Source organism: Nyctibius grandis, chromosome 2 (assembly GCF_013368605.1).
Source record: "Nyctibius grandis isolate bNycGra1 chromosome 2, bNycGra1.pri, whole genome shotgun sequence".
In the NCBI taxonomy this organism is placed as follows: domain Eukaryota; kingdom Metazoa; phylum Chordata; class Aves; order Nyctibiiformes; family Nyctibiidae; genus Nyctibius; species Nyctibius grandis.
The window spans coordinates 51434000-51455135 of NC_090659.1; the positions used below are offsets into that span (position 1 = coordinate 51434000).

The 21136-nt window shown below is 38.1% G+C and overlaps 1 protein-coding gene across 1 annotated transcript in view; it reads right to left on the reverse strand.

Moving 5' to 3' along the window:
* The window catches only part of TSGA10 (testis specific 10), a gene marked incomplete at its 5' end in the record, with an annotated part of 29967 nt that extends 9706 nt beyond the window's left edge, over positions 1–20261 (reverse strand). The window contains 17 exon segments of the mRNA XM_068395290.1: positions 1015–1200; positions 1783–1893; positions 4101–4269; positions 4501–4556; positions 5826–5980; positions 10947–11062; positions 12490–12641; positions 13244–13321; positions 13499–13677; positions 14019–14169; positions 14643–14786; positions 14788–14873; positions 15087–15108; positions 15861–15903; positions 15905–16029; positions 16031–16069; positions 20199–20261. Of these exon segments, the coding sequence (XP_068251391.1) occupies positions 1015–1200; positions 1783–1893; positions 4101–4269; positions 4501–4556; positions 5826–5980; positions 10947–11062; positions 12490–12641; positions 13244–13321; positions 13499–13677; positions 14019–14169; positions 14643–14786; positions 14788–14873; positions 15087–15108; positions 15861–15903; positions 15905–16029; positions 16031–16069; positions 20199–20261 (1875 nt within the window).
* Positions 20262–21136: the final 875 nt, after the last annotated feature.

Below are 21136 nucleotides of genomic sequence, written 5' to 3' on the forward strand. Positions count from 1 at the left end.
CCTTGAAGCATTTATTAGGAATGAGATCCAAAGAGATGATTGTAGGGAGAGCACATCACATTAATTCTGTCTTGCCTAAAAAAAACCACAAGGAACACAGGCCACTGCTAAGCACGTTAAGATTTTTGAATAAAAACTTCTGTGTTTTAGATATGCGACTTACACGTAACTGCTATGAACCTGAAAATGACATCTGGAATTCTGACTCAATTTGTTGACACAGTTTTCATGAAGAGGCCTGTTTATTCCTATATTTAATAGCAAGCATGTGGGAAGGAATTAGAAGGATGAAATCTCTACCCATTTGAGGCTTGCTGAACAAACTAGGACCATGTACCAGTTTTATTATATTAAAAAAAAGTCAAAATCTCCCACACAATCTTCCTGTGCTGTTTTGCTACTGTTATGTTCTCATTCACTTTCTGAACAGCACCAATTCAGTTCCTCTTGAGTATCTAATGGGCACGGGTAGCACTCAGTAACCTTTGTGATACTCAGGAAGCAGAGATGATCTGCAACAAAAACTGTAACAACCCAAAACCAGAGGATAGTTTATATGTTCATAACGTATTTCCAAAGCTCTGCGGTGCATTTCCCTTTAACTTCTTCAGAGTTTCAAGTGGGAAGAGGCTCTTTGGGACACCTAAAGCAGTGGAAAGTAAGTTGAAAAGCTGGAAGGAAGAAAAGCAGGGACAGGAACCTAATAGGTGATTAAGCACTAGGTATGTTTCAGGTATGCTGTGGAGTTGTGTGTGACATTATGCCTTCAGTCATTCCAAACATGAGAGCATTTTATAATTTATATTTTTTTTTTGCTTGAAATATGCTATTATTTTTTAAGATTTTTTTTCTAAGTGTGACTAGTGGAATTCTAGTAATGTTATTAAATAAACTCAGACTCCATACAGTTCATTGTAGCAAATATCTCTTAAGCATAATTTTAAACAGTTACAGGCTTGAAATACTATCAGACCATTTCAAGGGTGAACTATGGAAAGAACAATTTCAACTTACTTGCCCCAACTCTGTTTCACGGGACTCCATTTTCTCTTTCAACCTGCGGTTGTCAGACTCTGCAATGATCAGTGCCAGTCTCACAGGACTACAATCTGCTTCTGCTTGACAGCATTTTGCTTCCCAGCTTTCTCCTCGTTCACGGGCTTCGTGGTAATTCTCCAAAAGCTCGCAGTTCTCTGTCTCCTAACACATAAAGCTTGTTTGTTTAATAATTTACAGTAAGCTTCACAAAATAGGGCTATCTATAGATCTACAGGTATGTCATGGTCTTGGATGTTCTCTTTCCATTGAAAACTTTGCCATTTAGCCAAAACACTGAGAGACTTCTCAAGAACCACTTCAAGATAGCCACATTTTAATGCTCAAAAGACACCTGTTAAAAATGGCTAGATTAACATTACAAATACAAGGTATAGCAATATATTGCAGAAATATTTTTTTAACTATTAATCCCATATGGTAGTAAAGACAAAAGAGTTCCAAGTCTCTCTTATTCACTGTTTGAATTTTTAAATTTAATAAACACACACACACGTGTGTGTACATGTGTGTATATATATATACACATAAGACCACAATGAAATATACATCATTACTTGTGTACTGCAAAAATAGCTAAGAAAATGTGTTCAAACTCTTAAAACATATTAGTAGAATGCAAATAAGTTTTGGCTAGGAAGCAAATTCTTCCACGGAAATATGGTTAAAATTTCATTTTTAGTTAAAACAACAGCTTTTATTAACAGGTTTAATCCATATACTTACTTTAGTCTTCAGTACACCCTTCAGCCTGACAATATCTGTGTTTGAATCCTGGGCTTTCAGCTTTATATCATCAAGTTCATTTTGGTACTTTGCTAGTTTTTTATATAATAGCTATGAAGAAAGATTTGTTTCATAAGGTTAAAGCATACTGTTTGTACCTTTACAAAAAAAATAGCATTAGTATGTATCTAATGCCTGTGGCTTTACTAACTCATTATTTAAAGGCTATATAAGATCCAAACCATGTGTATTTCTATAAACAAAATTTTGCATTTCTCAAAAAGATTTTGTTTCTTTGACTTACAAATAGTGCTAAATCTTCTTAAAAAGAAGAAAAATGTCAATAAAAGAGGGTAGCAGATAAGAAGAAAAATGTCAATAAAAGAGCGTAGCAGATAAGAAGAAAAATATAAATGGTTTATTTAGCAGCTAGATGATCATAACAAAATAGCCTGCCCCATTTAAGGAGCAGGGTTCAGACTTAGCTCCCTCCTTTTTACATGTTACAGTCTCTTAAAAGCCCACATTTGAAAAAGCAGAAGACAGCTAAATAATGGAATTAACCAATTAAGTGGTTATCTCCTAATCAGGAGAAATAAAGCCACAAGTATTAGGAGAACACACGCAGAATTTCTGGCAACTATTGCTTGAGAAAGAGAACAGAATGAGGAAAAAAACTGCAGAAAGGCTGTCTTAGACTGCTCGGTTCAAAAACTCTTTGTTCCTTACAAAATTACTAGAACATTCAGCTGCAAGAACCAGCGGAGGTGGGGGTGGAGAAGGCTATCGAGAAACCCCTGCTCCTGTTGTGAAAAGGCCGTGAATTGCTGAGAAAGGTGCTCTGGAAATCTGTGAACTTTTCCAGTAAGCTCAAGCGAAGAAATGAGAATGCTACTTTAAGTACTTTGAGTATCACCTGAATAAATGGAAGAACCTAGAGGAACCAATGCATATTATAGAGGCAAGCCCATTAAGAAGTAGTTGATCCTGTGAGGCTAAGACTTTTTTGTTTCTAACTGCTTCTACAAGCATCCAGGCATTGCAAAGGAAACCATGAAGCTTTCAAAAGTAGCTAGAAGCAACAAGAGGCTGTGTTTGGTACCAGCTGACCACATCAGTATCAACTCTGATTCTGAGAGAAAGTAAATAGTGATTCCCTGGAGTACTTTTGATGGCTAAAGCTACTACGAACCTCAACTTTTCCAGGATACTCAAAGAGGGCGCTAAAAAAAAAAAAGATGAGTATGTTTAAGGGAAGTGTTATTTAGAATTAGAGTTATCTCACCTAATTTTTGCAGTGCATAATTAAGCACCTGATTTAAACTAGTTAGCCACACTTCCTCTATAATGAAGGGAGAGAGGCAAAATGAATCACTTCAAAAACTGGGATGGGATGAATCTCCTTCTGGAGGACTTTTCTTAACTTAAAAGGGATACTTAATGACTTAAAACTGATATACCTAACATCAGGTGAAGTTAATTTGCTCCTTCAAAATGGGGTAGTGCTTCTAGAGGAAGAGAAAGCCAGGTGAGCAGAAAGTATTTTCAAAGACAAAGATATCCTAAACAGTAGAATAAGTGCAGAGAAGAAAGATCAAGTATCAGAAAACCTAAGTGAAGGCAAGAAGTTGAAGAAAAAGAATTAAAACCAGAACATTACACTGTGATGAACTACTACAGGTATTAAGCTTAACTTCTAGCTGCTTGGAAAACACATTGATGCATGAACATTGTGTGTGCATGAGATGACACTTTAGTTTTAAGTATTTTAACTACTTTCATTAGTAACTGCACACAGATAAATAACACAGGAGATAATGTAATGTTGTATTATAACCAAATATTTCCAGCATCTTTTATCCAATAGCCACTTTAATGGAATGTAAATAAATACAATACTATTATTAAAGTTTTGAACCTTATTAAAATGCACACTGTGTTAAATTATTAGCAAGTCAAATTCATAAGCTTGTAAGTGCTCTGGGCCAGTCACAGCACAGTATAAGAAATATTTGCTGCCTCCTTTATAGTACTTTTTCCATATAAGCAATAGTAATAACTGCCACAGTGATTTACATGAAGATCAGAAAAAAACATTAATTAGCTCTTCCTCAAGATAAACATCCAAACCATTACCTAAGAATAGCTGGTCCTCTTTATACAAGTGAGCCGAGCAATAAGGGAAAAATCAGAGTTTGAAAAGTGAGCTTAAAAACGAGTTTGCCGATTTACTTCAGATGAGGGCCCAACAATTCTATGTGCTACTTGAAAAATACACAATTTTCCTTTTTATTCAAGGTTTCTCTGTACAAATATACCTGATTTTCTTGCTTAATATTAGAAAGATGTTCTTGTAACCTGTCATTCTCCTGAGCTAATGATCCTCTGCTCTTGTTAGTCTGTGCAAGTACTTTGTTGGTTTCTTGTAGCTGTTGATGCAAACTGGTGATACCTTTCTCACAGATAGAGAGTGCTTCAGCAGATTTTCTATGCAGCAAACAATAAATACTTCAGATATGACAATATTGCCCAACCTAAGACAAATGATAGCTTTTCCAGTGGTTAAGTTTGCAAGTCATGGAACAAAGCTGTAACACTTTAATATTTAATAGAGTAAAAAAAAAAAATTTATACATTAGCACATCATGTGATTCAATTTTTGAGTTAATGTTATAAATTAATCAAAATTTAATAATGATCTTGACAATTTATCCTTACTTTGTGGAACACTCCAACTCAGAAATCAGAATCTTGAAATCTGAAATTATTTTCTCCTTGAAAAGAAATACAAAATTAAAATAAACCTCTCACCACTCACTAGTATAAATGGGAAAAAAATCTAACAAGATTATTTATATTTTCCTTTTCTTCAGCTAGCTAGTTAATTTAATGATTTAAAGCAAAATGGATTGTGGTTTTCCAAGTTTCATCATGCACTGTTTAGAGATGAAAGTTCTGATAAGCTAATTTGGCAAATAAAGGAACAAATATTGTTATCTTCTGCAGACTTTAATTAAATTTTTTAATCCTTTGTGATTCTAAAGGTAGCATTTGGCTCACACTCCCAAAACTAAATGATGTCTTCTGTTTATTAGATAAGTTATCACAGCTTTTCTACAATGAATAAACTACCAGAGTCCGGTAGTTTGTAATTGATAAAACAAGAATTCTGTCACTATATTTCCATAAAGAAGGTAGCACAAAGTATATCACTTTACTCTCTTGTCTTTGGATACAGATATTAAAAGAAGCATAGATAGCCTAAGGAAATGTCTTCCACTGGAGACACAAGAGTGGTGAGAGACAGACATCTTTTCTCTAAAATGGACACCATTTTAGACTTCATAGTTTTTAAAATGCAAAGTCAGTGCTTATGGCAAGATGATTATAGCCTGTCCTGCAATATCTTGTCTTTAGGATTTTGTTAAAAATCAGTGCGAATTCTTGAGTTAACAATCACAACAGTTAAAAAGTACCTTCTTGAGTTTATCCTAAATCAATATCCAGACGACTTAAGCTAAAGAGAAAAACAATGGTTCAGAACTGAGAACTAAGCAGCTTCTTTATATAGTTTGAAATCAGGCTGTGCAATAAACTGATGCAATTTTCTTAGGTAAACTAGTATCTTAAGATGAAAATAATATAATCCAGATGCTTCTTCAATGATAACAAAGGCAATATTATTTGGCGCCCTGCATCTCTAACATCAGTGGACCCCAAGGAAGAATTTGGGCTAAATTTTATGATAAACAAAATATTTTATTGGCTAATGTACTCTTCTCCACTTCAGGAAAGTACTTAAAAGTCTCTTCTCTTGATAAGTATAAACCATACAAAACACCAAACATGAGTTGCTCAACACTTCTCAAACCTACTGCTCTTGAAGTAAACATGAGTTTTATTGTAGCCTTGAAACTGGAGCAGAACTAGGTCAGCACTAAGCACTGTTGCAGATACCAATATAAGATAGGTGTGATGACCCAACAGATCCTTTTCCTATTTGTGTCTTGTGACTATGTGACTATTTACATGTTAGAACATACTTTAATTGCCAGGCTTTCCTCAAAAGTAGCAATCTTCTCTCTTCCTTCTTCCACACAGCCTTGCAAAGTTGCCTTCTCTTTATCAAGTTGTGCAGTTGTTTCTTTCAAAGCACAGATCTCCTCTTGCTGTACAAGACTTTGTCTTGAAAAGTAATCTGGACAGAGGCAGAAAGGTCTCATTTTTATTAATTCAGCCCATTTTAAATAAAAATTCTTTTGATACACTTCTGAAGCATAAAAGAACATAAAAGAAGGCAAAAGCTCCCCTTCAAGAGAACACTGAAGCATGTACCTTTTCAAAGCATAAATAATCTAATACTTATAGAACTGCATTCTTCCTTAGATCAAGGCCTTGAATTACTTGGCTGAAAACACATATGTCTTTAAACAGATGTTTAGATCATTAAAAATAACTTTCTCAGGTATTATAACAATAAAGACGAACAGAATTACAATAGACAGAAGCAATACATAGATTACAGCATGTAATGACTGATGAAATAAGAGACTGATAACCTGATATTAGCCATTTTTTCTGAAATAATTTTTTAATTTATTGAAATGAACTTTATGTAATAGTGAATGAGTAATGCATTTATAAAATTCAACGCCACTTAAAAATTGCGAAGATAATAATGAAAAAAGCAATCTACTCACTACAAAATCAAATTCTAAAACATGTCTCTCGCTGTCTTCATTCAGCTAATAAGGTGTTACACACTACATTTACCTTGAAATGGTCAGAGAATCAATCCTTACATGATCTACATACATTGCATTCACAGAGGAGAACCACAGAAACCCTCCTCACAGTGAACCTTACATCTCATAAAAACCATGCAGGCTGCAAATTACTCTTTAAATATCAGTGTAATTTGGCTTATTGAATGATATTTATTAACCACTTCCAGGAGATAAAACATCCAAAGTAAAATGATCTGTAGCTCAGTCTTTCAGGGTCATCATAGCATATATTCACATTCTACTTTTTCCACAGAACTTCTCCCTATTTCAAAACACAAAGTGAAAGGCGCTCAAATTTCCACTCCATATTTTTGGATGCATGGCTCTGGAACCTGCTAAGGCAGTGTTCAAACCTATTTCTAAAGAAAATTATGATGGAGCAGCTAATCCTGGAAACCATTTTCAGGCACATTAAGGACAAGAAAATCATCAGTAGTAGTCAGCATGGCTTCACCCAGGGGAAGTCATGCTTGGCCACTTCTGTGATGAAGTGACTGGCCTGGTGGATGAGGGGAGAGCAGTGGATGTTGTCTACCTTGAGCTCAGTAAGGCCTTTGACACTGTCTCCCATAGGATACTCATAGATGAGCTGTTGACATATGGGCTGGATGAGCAGACAGTGAGGTGGATTGAAAACTGGCTGAACGGACACGCACAGAGAGAAGGTGGTGATCAGCAGCACAAAGTCTAGTTGGACACTGGTAACTAGTTGTGTGCCCCAGGGGTTAATACTGCATCCAATCCTGTTTTACATCTTCACTGATGATCTGGATGATGGGGCAGAGCGTACCCTCAGGAGTTGTGCTGATGACGCAAAAGTGGGAGGAGCGGCTGATACACAAGAGGGTGGCGCTGCCATCCAGAGGGACCTTGACAGGCTGGAGAAAGGGGCTAACAGGAACATCATGAAGTTCAACAAAGGGAAATGGAAAGTCCTGCACCTGGAGACGAACAATCCCAGGCACCAGTACATGCTGGGGGCCACCCAGCTAGAAAGAAGCTTGGCAGGAAAGCTCGGGGTACTGGTGGACACCATGTTGAACACGAGCCACCAATGTGCCCTTGTTGCAAAGAAGGCTAATAGTACCCTGTGCTGCATTAGGGAATGTATTGCCAGCTGGTCGAGGCAATCCTTCCCCTCTACTCAGCTCTGGTGAGACACACCTGAAGTGCTGGGTCCAGTTCTGGACTCCCCAGTACAAGACAGACATGGACATACTGGAGAGGGTCCAGCGAAGAGCCATGAAGATGATTGAGGGAACTAGAGCATCTCTCTTATGAGGAAAAGCTGAGAGAGCTGAGACTGTTTAACCTGGAGAAGAGAAGGCTCAGGGGGAGCTTATAAATGTATATAAATACCTGAAGGGTGGGTACAAAGAGGACAGAGCCAGGCTCTTTTCAGTGGTGCTCAGTGGCAGGACCCTCTGAACATCAGGAAACACTTTTTTTTTTTTTTTTTTTACTGAAGGTGACCCAGCACTGGCACAGGTTGCCCAGGCAGGTTACGGAGTCTCTTCCCTTGGAGATATTCAGAAGCCATCTAGACACAGTCCTGGGCAACTGGCTCTAGGTGGCCCTGCTTGAGAAGGGGGGGTTGGACAAGATGACCTTCAGAGGTGCCTTCTAGCCTCAACCATTCCGTGATTCTAAGCAAGGGTGTGTTATCACCATTTTACGAAGAAGGAATGGAAGCACAAAGATCAATTGAAAATGCTATCTGATTATTTTGGATGTCCAAACTGTGACCTAAATTTTCAGGATAGAAAGTATTACATGTTCAAAAAAACAAGCACGGATTTCTGCCACCGCTGTCAGTGCTCAACATTTCTGAAAATTAATAACCAATATCTCAAATCAGGCACTCTGAAAATAGGTCATGTATAGTTAGTGAGCAATTGTGAAAAGTTTGGTTATGCATCACCCCAAAATTCTAAAGTACAGTATAAAATACTGCATAACAATATTTAACAGTTTAAATAGTGTATGCTTTCTCTTTCTGCAATTACCTGCTTTATTCACTGTGTTTTTGGCTAAGGAGATCTGACAGACAAGTTGCTTCACTAGACAACACTGATTTACTCCCTACAAAACTGTGCAAAAATTGCAGCAAGGCTCCTATAGTAAACCACCACATGATAGTGTACTTAAAAACAATACCATAAGTTAAAAAAAAACCCCACCAGCGTTTATTTGTTAAGTAATAGTACAGATTAACTTGTGTGAAAAACAAAAAGCACAACTTGGATTCCCATCATGTCTCACATGACATAGAAGACAAACCATCAGGGGACTATACGGCTGTTCTCTCTGCGGACAAGCACTGGAAAGAGACACTTTGCCAAGTGTACATTATTTTGCTGACAAGAGAAGGTAATGCAAGACTTGGAAATCCCTAGTTCCATTCCAGATTCCAAAAGGGAAAAGGTTCTCTAGTGGGCACACACATTTTCTTTCCATCTTCTCCAATTCTACCTCTCCAAGTTATTAGCTGCTCATCCTTTCTCCTTTCTCTTCACTTTGGTCAGCCCCAAGTCTTAAGGTTTCTCATCCTAGACTCCTTCCCTACCAGTACTAAACTCCTAAATACACCTTTTCCATCTCAATCTCCTTTTACTTCTGATCTTCCTCCTGCTTTCACCATTATTGTCCAAGTCCTAAATATTCTGTGTGTATAGCTGCTCACAGGTTCTAGTCACAGTTTGTGTTCAATAGCTTCAAGTCCTACCCACAATCCCTGAACTAGTCATCCAATTTTAAGGATCTTTCCAGTCTCTTTAACCACCTCATACTAGCTCTCCTCACTGGATGTCTCTGATCCTTCTTCACTTTCTCCCCTCACTTTATTAATTTTCAGTCTCTGATTTCTTGCATTGCCCAGCTTTCTCTGACGCCATATCCACACTCTGTTTCTCCATTCACTGACTCCCAGTCTCGTTGTTTCCTACTTACAGTCTCCTCTGACAACCAGTCCTCCTCGTTGCAAGTTCTTGCTCAGCCAATATCCCTATTGGCTCTTTATTAACTTTACTTCTCCTACCTATTTCACTAGGATTACGCTGCCTTATGCAAATTGTAATCTCGGTACCCTCTTTTATTGATCTTGCAGTTAAAACCTCTCGACTTTCTTCTCTCAGTACATTCTCTCCCCACACCTACACTGTTCCTTTCCTTCAGCTTCTCCCACTGTTATCCCTGTGGCGACAGGATAACAGCACAATACAGACAGTCTCCATTAATTTAAAGATTCTTTGCCTGGACTTGCCTCACAGTAATGAAAAATCCTAATAAATCTAGATTGGATCATGCTTCAGTCAGATGATATGAGACTTCAGATGCCAAATTCTGAAAAGTCTCTATTCAGCTTTAATGAACGGATTTTTTTTTTTGAGGCTTAAAATACGCTTCATTTGGACACATTTCCTGGGAAGGATCAAAAGCACGCAACGACACACAGACTGACATGCCTATCAAACATTAAGTCCCTTACTTTACTGGACCGGGATATAGGACTTTTAAAACAAAATATGTGGATTTTAATGTGGATAAACATCTTTTTCTCTAGCCTTCTCAGAAGTGGCTTAGATGCCTTAGGTAAAGCATTAAAAAAAATTAAGTTCACTTTGAATGAAATGCTTATTCATTTGAATGAAATGTTTAAATCCAAATAACCAGAGTTTGAAATTTGTAAGTAACATAAAAAAAGATATTTTAATACCATAAGGCAGCTCTAACATTAGAAGTCATTATCTATAGGTTAGCTTTATTTTCCCTTCACAAATTCAGCACTGCATTTGAGAACAGATTATGTCAACTGCCTCTATAGAAAATAATAACAGATTATTTATTTTCTAACACAATTTATTTAATTCTAACACAATACAGTTATAATTTGGAAGTGAGAACATATTCTTTGCCACTACAGGAATAATAATTCCTGTATCCACCTCCTTTACTCCCATAATATAAAAAAGGTGCAACATACAATATAGGATATATACTATAAAGGATGTCTTCCTGATTCCATCATCATCATCTTATGACGCTGAGAGGTGCTACAATCACGTTAGTGGATCATAAATATAACTGATATGCTCAGACACTGCTCATTGGTACCAACACACATTGGTAGCTGACAGTATGTGCTGTCACTGAAACTTACTTGCAAGAACTTTATTACACAATTTTAAAATGCAAAAACCTCCCAATAATGAAAGAAAACAGCCTTTTTGCCCTTGAAATGTTAAAACTGTCAAAAATATATTTATTTGCATTCAACACCTTTTCTTTCAACCCATAAGAAAAACAGAAAAAGAAAAATGCTGTAATATAACAATTAGCATATTGAATTTTATTACAAAAACTGTATCTGTCACTCACCATTTTTTTCATCCAAAAGCATAATTTTCTCTTGGGTAAGTTGCATTTCATATTTTTTCTTAACAAGGCTTTGCTGAGCCTCTGAAAGACTCTGTTCTGTCTTTTCATTCAATAAACTGGAAAAGCAGAAGCATTAAACAGGAGAATTCAGAAGTTTATGTATTATTTTTTTCCTTTTTGAAATGTCACTAAAATTGTAGAAGCTAAGAAAAAGCAAGATTCTTCTGTATAGTTTAGCCTATTTGGGATGTTTTATTAATGTTAACCTCAATCTCTGGATATTAAAGCCTGAATACTCCTACAAAGAATCCCAGAAAGTAAGAAGCGTTCTTTACAACAGGTGGACACAAAAACTTCTCAGAAATTATTAAAATAAAAATCATCACTTAGGACATACATTGGAATACTTCACCTATTTCAAGCTACACCCAAGTCATACGTTCAAATCAAGTAGTAATATTAATGATTCTCAAACTGTTGAAGAAACTGAAGAGGACTATCAGCCTGGTTTGAGGGGAAAAGAAAAAAATATTTTAGTAGCAGCAACTAATCTTTCACACTCAATTTTTATAGTATTCATAAGTCTGACAACTTATTATACAGCAGCAATAACTCAGGACTGGATTTACAAAGGACTTCACATTATTTTAGAAATCACAGTGTCTTTAGAAAGGCATTGTGGGCCGGCATAATACTGCATGCTAGCACCCAGCATTCCCACCAATCAAAATCCAACAAAAAACCCTGCAACACCCATGTGTCGACTATACCAGTCACTTGTAAGGACACATAGGTTTAGGAAAGTGTTTTCCTAACTGAATTATATTTAAGGAGGAAAAAGTCACAGTATCTTCTCTTGCAGTCGGTTCACTCTGTAGCCTAGTTCAGTCTGTGATATAGTCCTTCTTATCTCTCTGCACAAACTTCACACGTGCTTGATCTTTCTCTCCAGTCAGTAAATTATCCTTTTTCATCTTGCACTCACTGACCTATGCTTTCTTCCGTAAAGGCTTCCATTGAGTCTAGTCGCACTACAAGTTTCTAAACATGGTTAGGAACTCCAGTTGACCAGCAGGCCATAAACGCTATGCAAGGATTCAGTTTTATTTCCTCTCATGAAAATCTCCAAGACTAAGAAAAGGATGTTTGAAACTAACTACACGTGACACTCATTAGTTTATGCATGTTTGCTTGCCTCTATAAAAACAACAATAAAAATTTTTTAAAAAATTAATCCATATGCAATTTACAAAAAAAACATCAATCCCTGCAGCTTCTAATATAAAGCTCCTAACTCTTAACTCAGAGTGAATTTTACTTTTTCACTGAAGATGGCTTTCAGCGTATAATAATATCAACAAGCCAAGAATATTTACATATAAATAAGCAATGAGGAAAACAATTTCACTCCAAAAAGAAGGATGGCTCATAAGAACAACTATCATAAATTCCTTTCCCTTTGAGCTATATAACAGTTACGAAAACCAATGAACACAGGCTGACGTTACTCGTCAAACTAATGGAATTATATACTTTTACTTACCTAAGTGAAACCTATTCAGCTTCCTACCAGCTCAGCTCAGTTTCAGAGCCCAGTGCTCTTCTTGCCAATCTTTTCACCTCCGTTTCCAGAGAATCAATGGTGTCTTTCATTAGCGCCTCTTTGGACATCTGTTCTAACCGTTCACTATCTAACTATAAATATAATTAAACATTAAAAGCCAAAAAAAAGCTGATTTATACATAGAATTTCTCCTATTAATTCAAATTCTACTCTGTTTTTAGCACAAGTCTTTTACTGAAGGAGAAATGTCCAAGTATCTCATTTACTCAGGGCCTGACTCCAAGTCTACTGAAGGTAGCTGGCAAAGAGCTGAAATGTTAATTTCACGTCCTTTGAAGGACAATTTCCTGTCTTTCAGATCTCTGGGGGTATTTTCGTTTGTTAAAGTAAATTTTCGGTTGGTAATTATGCCCAAGGGCAAAAATGTTTGGCATTGATCAACATGAAGAGTTTTCAGTGCAAAATAACATAACAGAAAACATTATTATGAGTGTATGAAGGGAGAAATCACAGTTTGGATACAACACTACCAATGATGGATTTAGGCCTCTACTAAGTTACATGGCTATGTGGGTAACAGTGTCAAAAGACTTGCTACAGTCTTGGTAAATGACATTCACTGCTCTCAGCCTGTTGTTTCCTGATAGAAAGCAGTCAGGTTGGTCCTGCAGAATTAAACATGATCATCACCTCTATTACATTTACAATTCCATAAATAATTATTTTCCCTTACATTTTGAATGGTAGTTTCTAGCTCTTCGATTCTCTGTTCCAAATGAGCCTTTTCATTAAATGCAGTCTCTTGGGAAATCTGTATCAAATGACAACAACAAAATCACACATAGAACAAGTCTGAACTCAGCCACAGACATATAATACAATTAACTCTCAGGATTAAAATAGAAATCTTTCCCAACTCTAATTACAATACTAAGTAGTTTTCATGTTAAAATAACCTTGGGGGCGGGAGGGGGCGGGCAGATCAAACCTTTAACTGCTCCCTGAGGCTATCACGTTCTGCAGTCATCCTTCGGAAATCTGACAGTGCTGTATCCCTTTCTATCTCCACATGTCTTAACATAGCTTGAGCTGTCACAGTATTTTTAGGAATCCTGGGGCATTTGATAACTTCCTGATGAAGTCGGGAAATCTATTCCTGTGCCCGTTTTTAAAAACAGCAGCATAACCAAAAGATGGAATAGATAATGTAATATATTACTGTAACATATAGCTGGTAATGCAGAGCATCCCAGAAACTGTGCAATATTAAAGATGAAATAATGATTTGTGCATATATTCTTTGATTCAGGAAAGCATTCTTAACTCAGGACAGCACTTACAAACTTGTATTTAACTGATAGATTCAAATCACAGAATTTCCATTATTTTTTTCTATTTTTTTAAACAAATGCTTTGCATTTTTTCTTTACACAAAACCAGGATTTTTTCTTGCACAACACCTTAAGTTATTTTCATTAATCATCCGAATACAAATCAAATTACCCGTTCATAAAGATTGACAATTTTGTCTCTCTCAGCTGTTAAAACTTTGAAGTTACCCTGAATTTCTGTCACAAGGCGCTCATATTTTTTCAGCATTGACTTAAATTCTTCACGTTCTCTCAATATTTTCAAAAGTTCCGATTCAGAACTCACTCCCTTAAAGAATAAGGTGATATAAGGTTAAAGTAGAGAAACAAAACTTGATATGCTTATTATATCTGGTTTGGAAATTTCTATAAAAGATTTAATAAGCCTTCATACTAGTACCCTCTAGACAGTCAAAACTGTTCATATATATTTCTTAGTATTAGAGACCAGATATACATACCATTTTCTAAAATACACTAAAATACATTATTTTGAGCAGCAATTGCCTATCACAAATGGTACTGACAATCATGTTAATAATTACTTAAAATGTAAGCAGTTGTTAGTAACAATTTAAAGTGATATACATGCATGCAGTGTAAAGGGGCAGTTAAGTTCACATTATTGGCCCATTCCTATGTTATGCATCTTTCTGTTTAGTTTTTCTTCCTGGTAATTATAGCTTTGGTAGTTTAGCATAAGATAAACCAACATTTTACAAAATGCATTCCTCCTCTTCCAAAGTGTTTTTCCAAGCTCACCTGAATGAATGAATTTTTTTTTTACATGCTGCCACAAGGAGAGGTTCACTTAAGACTTCAAAATGCGTTTCTAAATACCTTCAGCAAATTCTCAGTCTCACATTTATAGTAGTCTCTGTCCTCTTCCAATGTCTTAATAAAACATATCAAGCCTTGAAGGTGACTTCCCTTGCTTTATTTCAGCTTCTGTTTGTAAAATAACCTGCATGTGCAAAAACGAGCGAATTCACTCACTGAACTAGAACTTTTGTAAAGAATGATACTTCAATGTAAAATGGATAAACATACTCTTCAAAATGAAGATGAAACAGATATCTAATTAAAACAAACATCCATTAAAATAACTTCTGAACATCTATATTTTTTTGTTATATTGCAGAATACGTCTGAATGTCCTTCTAAAACAGATCTAACAGGGCAGAAAACAACATAAAAGCTAAGTGTTCTGCTGGTGTCGAAGTTTAATCTACCAGAAAAAAGTTGAGAGCAAGAGATGCATTAATTTTTTATAATCATTAGTGCAAATCCATCATTTTAGCTCAATTGTTCTAGTCCAAAGGAGAATTTTGTACATGTTTTCTAGCTTGACTAGGCTAAAAGCATACTATTTAGTAACAATAAACTTAATCTAGAAGGGAATAAGTTAAAAGTTTTATTTTCAGATGCAGCCCAGGATTAGGAAAAACAGTTGAGTAACTTTCAGGTGAGTGAATGAAAAAGGAAGCATGGGATACCTTTTCCCAGAACTGTCTTACCAAGAAACTTTTGAAAACAGGGACAGTCTGACTACACCTATGGGCTAAAGAAATAAGTATGTAGTTACACTAATCACAAACAAAGAATATGCTTTCTCCCATCTGACCACTGCTACTAAATCACATAATTGCACATGCATAGAATGCAATTTTCCGTTATCCTGTGAAATCAAAAGCACTTTTCACTGGAATTACATTCTTTCCAACTGCAAGCATGATTTTAATACTTGAACCATTCTACTTGAAATGGTTGAAAAATACCACACTGGCCAGAACTTACTCCCCCTTCATCCCTGCAAATACACTTCAAAGCAGAGATAACAGCTAGAAATTCAGCCCAAAAGGTAAAAAAAAAAAAAACAAAAAAACAAAAAAAACCCCACAAACCTAAAACAGTTTCCCATAATATTAGCAACCAACATTAAAATATCACTGCACAGTATTCATTCTAATAAGTAGATACCTTTGCTTCCTCAAGCTCCTTATCAGCAATATTCAATAGCAATTTTTTCCAGCTGCTCAGACAGTTTGCCAATTACATCCAGTCCTTTCCACAGATGATCATTTTTACAGGTGAACCTATCTACCTGACTTTCCACCACGTGCTTCTTATCAAGAAGCTGTATGACATGTTTGCCTTAGCTCATGGTTTATCTTCTTCAGATCTTCAATCTGTGAGGAAAAGGAGGAAGAAAGTATTTTACTTCATCTTCAAGGATTTGCAGGGAGTATTTCATAATAAGTAGTAACTCACACTTAACAAAAAAAAAACCACAGTATACGTGATTCACAAATGAAGAGTATGCACCCTACTAGCACCATTTTGAACAGATTAATTTTGAAGGGTTCTGGACAATGGAGAATCTGACCCTTAATATTTATGCTAAAAACTATCTCAAGCTGGGCTGCCACTACAATTATTGTCCCATAGTACTGTGAGAGGAAATGTCTCTCCAGGCCTGGTCTCAAGTTTCCAACACCCTTCTTACTCACTATGGTTCTGTCAGATCTTAGGAATGCCCTTCAATCATCCTCTTTGAGTTGGGCCCATATCCTTCATACTTACTTCACCAAGGCCAGCAGAAATGTAGCAGATCAAGTATTAATACTAATTCATCAATTAATCAATATAACATTAATAATTTTCCTGAAACAATATTGTCTTTTAAAAAAAAATATATGGCCTTTATGTAAGAAACCAGAAGTCGCTAACTATTTTGGCACTATCAGCTTATTGGAACATCTCATCAACAGCCTCATACCGCTTTTCAATTTTCAGATTTCTAAAATCTCAGCCTAATCAAGATATAGATACAGTGCAATGCAGAAACTTCGTTGTTTGTACAGGCTGATCCTGTAATGCATGAGAAATCAGTATCACTGAATACTGAATTCTCTGAGGTTCACTTGATTCTAATAGTCTGAGAGTTTTCTTCAGGTACTACTAGCAGTGCACAAAAATACATTTTTAATAATTTAGGAAGACCTGAAAGATGCTTTGTGACTAAACACTTTCTGAGTGGGCTCTGTCCTGTGACATTCTGTAGTAGTTAATTTTGCCACTTCTGTTCAATGGGTATACAAATATATTAGGAGCATCAGTGAAAAAATTATTAATTTATTTTTATTGTCATTTTATTTTTATGTTTTCATCAAGCCTGATCCATATAATGCTACTGAATTAATAACAAAGCACAGTTATAAACCTGAAAACATGATAATTATGGATTGGTTGAGTGGAAAAGTAGTTTTTTAAAAAAACAAACAAACAAAACAACCACCACAGAAAGCATCCACAAAGGGCAGGAGAGACAGCATCTGTACATCTGTGTTTTGGGATTCCTGCACTTTTATTAAGTCATAAAATCTGGGGAGACTACAGCTCTGCTATTACTAGAGGAAGTTCACAACGATGTCTGCTTTGCATGGTGGGAAGAGGAGTGCTAATGAAGGGTAGGGAGGCTAAATCCTACTCTTCATCTGAATGAACAAACACCACTTAAAATGACAAAATTCAAGTCCAAGTCACATCTACACCCTCAAGCCTCAAGTAACTGGCTACACCGAAAGCAGTTTTGTTGTTCCATACAGCCAACCTGTATCATATCTTCATGGTCTTTTCCAACCTAAAGGATTCTACGAGTCTATGATTTTCCCCCTCATCTTCTCTTGCATAACCAAGAAAGTTCTGGCAAGCACTCAGAGATACCATACGTAGACTACAAAATTAAGGGTTCCTCATGGAAAATACCATTTTAGCAATTTACTCTGCTTTATACAGACAGGAATTATAATTTGAGCACCTTAATGAATTACAAATTGTGCTCACAATGCTATATGATGAAAGCAATCTGTAACCAGACAAAATTATCGATCACTTAAGGCTTTACAGACTCAAAACCCAGTACCACACTATCAAAAAATACTCATAGCCATAAAAAATCATGAAGTACAAACAACCTTTGCTGCTGTCATATCATTGCATTCTGCTCTAGCTCATGACAGCTTGTTCCAGCGATATAAACTGGGGAGGAGAATGCTTCCATTTAACTTCCTAGGCACAAAAGGATGCAGAAAAGCACCTTTTGGTATTTCAGTTATATCAAAATAGAGAAAATATATGATAATAAGAAACATGGACATAACTTATGAATTATCTCTATCAGCATCCTCTCAAATACAGAGCAAGGCCAGAAACATTTGTAAGTGTTCAAGTTCTGTTCAATTCAGCTGAACACAGAGATATGGAGCTAGTTATCATCAACTCACAGTACTGCTGCTTATGTTACCTTACAAATCCACAAACGCCTTTTAAATATAAGAAGGAAGAAAAAGATGGAGCACTCTCAGACGGCTTTCTCAGAATAACTATGATGAAGTAGGGTCGCTGGAATGAGTCCCTCAGTGAAAGATGAATGAGCCACAGTGAGACAGGGTGAGTGGCAAGAATGCCAGTGCCTCACAGTGCTATTCAGCGCCTGACAGCCTGCTCCTGTTATAGTATGGGAAGTAGCCCACAGGTCTCACAACAGAATATGAACATTCAGTTACCTGCCAGCAGGAAGTTATCATCACCAGCATGACCACAACAGTTTCTCTCCATGCTCAGATTCAAGAGTTTCAAGGAAATTTAGGGCAGCTGGTTCACTGAGTTATTTCCCTACCACGTTCAGCTTCATCTGAATAAAATCTCTGCCACCAAGCATCAGTCTGACCATCGGCCTCAAGGTGTTTTTAAGCAGCAATATAAGTGATAATTTTATTTAGGAGTAAGCTGACTTAATTTTGGGTAGCTACAAAGAGGGATTTCGAGAAAGTGATTCCCATGATCAATTTTAGGCATTCATCCTAAAATTAATCATGCCCTAGGAGTACCTCTAACAATAAAGACAGCCTACACATCTCTATTACAGTCATCATCACCATTGACATGTCAAAATAGATGAGGTGAATCCCATCCTAATATTCTGTTCTCTCTGAAGGAGGCACTCACAACTTTCTCCAGTTGCATGCATTGCCCTAGTCTTTCCAGAAAGGGAAGAGAACAGATCAGAGTAATTTGCAAGTTATCGGTACCTTCGGTAGCTCGCTGAGCATTGAGGACTCGAAATTACAGACAGAATGCATAGTATTTGCTCACTCATAATACTACTTTTACTCAACTTGTGAAAGAACTTTTTGAAAGACATGATAATATTTATCTCCTAAAATAACTATTATTTATGCTTGCTATAAAGTGGTAAGACTTAACTACCGCTGTTGACACATTTCACCACCGTATTGCTGAACTGCAATAATGCAACCCTCTTGCAACTAGGACGAAACTTCGCACTAAGACCACTGTAATCTTCACGCAGCACTGAAGACACTTGCCAGCAGGCCTTGCAGCATGACCAAAAGAATTCAGAGGTAGTAAACTTTTTGGACTCATTAAGTCATAGAATCAGAGAATTGGAGAATCACAGAATGGTTAGGGTTGGAAGGGACCTCTGGAGATCATCTAGTCCAACCCCCTGCCAAAGCAGGTTCCCCTAGAGCACATTGCACAGGGTTGCATCCAGGAGGGTTTTGAATATCTCCAGAGAAGAAGACTCCACAGCTTCCCTGAGCAGCCTGCTCCAGTGCTCTGTCACCCTCAAAGTAAAGAAGTTTTTCCTCATATTGAGATGGAACTTCCCATGTTTCAGTTTGTGCCCATTGCCCCTTGTCGTGTCACTGGGCATCACTGAGAAGAGTCTGGCCCCATCCTCTTGACACCCACCCCTAAGGTATTTGTAAGTGTTGATAAGATCCTCCCTCAGTCTTCTCTTCTCCAGACTAAACAGACCCAGCTCCCTCAGCCTCTCCTCATAAGAGAGACGCTCCAGTCCTCTGATCATCTTTGTAGCCCTCCGCTGGACTCTCTCCAGTAGTTCCTTGTCTTTCTTGAACTGGGGGGGCCAGAACTGGACACAGCACTCCAGGTGTGGCCTCACTGGGGCAGTGTGGAGGGGCAGGATAACCTCCCTTGACCTGTTGGCCACACTCTTCCTAATGCACCCCAGGATACCATTGGCCTTCCTGGCCACAAGGGCACATTGCTGGCTCATGGTGAACTTGTTGTCCACCAGAACTCCCAGGTCCTTCTCCGCAGAGCCCAAAACTGGTTTTGGCTTACAAGTATTTCAGCGATTAATTTAAGATGCTCCTTTCCTCCTTGTTCTCCGCAGCGTACACAGCACCAGTACCTGAAATACCCGCACCCCCCACCCCGCACAGACCCCCCGGGCTCGGCGCTGAGGCGAGTCCCGCCGGTCTCTACCTTGGGGCGACTCTGCGCTCTCCCCTCCCGGCGCCCAGGTGAGGCACCCGCGGCTGCCGCCCCCCGCCCCGCCCGGCGCTCTCACCCGCCGCCGCGCCCACTCTCTGCCCCGGCCCAACGGGGCAGGCGCCGCGCCGCAACAGCCGCCTCCCGCCGCGTTCCCCGGGCGCCTGGCGACCGACAGCCGCGCCCTCCCAGCCGCCCCTCAGCCTGCCGAGCGGGGCGGGGGGAGGCAGGAGGAGGCCGTGCGCTGCCGTCCGCCCGCCCGGGGCGCGCCTCCGCGCCTGTGAAGGCCCTGTCTCGTCAGCCCCGGGGACAGCCCGCGGCCCGCTGCGCCAGCGGGCATCGCCTCTCCTCCCCGCAGCCGGGCGAAGCTCTCCACAGCGGGAGCACAGCTAAGGCGGGAAGTGGTTCGTCTTCTTCCAGGTAGCTGAGCGAAGCCTTGGCTAGTCTGGATGGTTGTGAAGAGCCGTAGAAACCCCGGCTGCGGCTCTCCCCCTGAAGGAAAAGCTATCCATAACCATGACATTCCCACACTATTGCCCTTCCCCCGAGGCTGGCCCATTTCCTTGGGCAGGTAGTCCTGCAGGGCAGAAGCCAAGCAGCTGTGATGGACATACCAACCTCTGGCACACTACCTACCCAACAGCTGAGCTAAGTAGCTCTGTGTAGCGAGCGTGCAGTCTCTATACTTTTATTCTCTTTAATCTTGCTTTCAAAGATGATAGTCTAAACCTGTTGTCCTTGCAGGTGTGTATGACTGAAATGCTAGAGGCAAAACCAAGTTAGAGGTTAGAAATAATCCTAAAAAATCATTTGAAAAACCTGATGCACTGTAAAATCTTGTACAAAATTATCAGTAAAATAATTTTTCCATTAATTCTGATATAAATATCTATAAGCACTGCCTTCATAGAAATTTTAATTATTTCTCTACT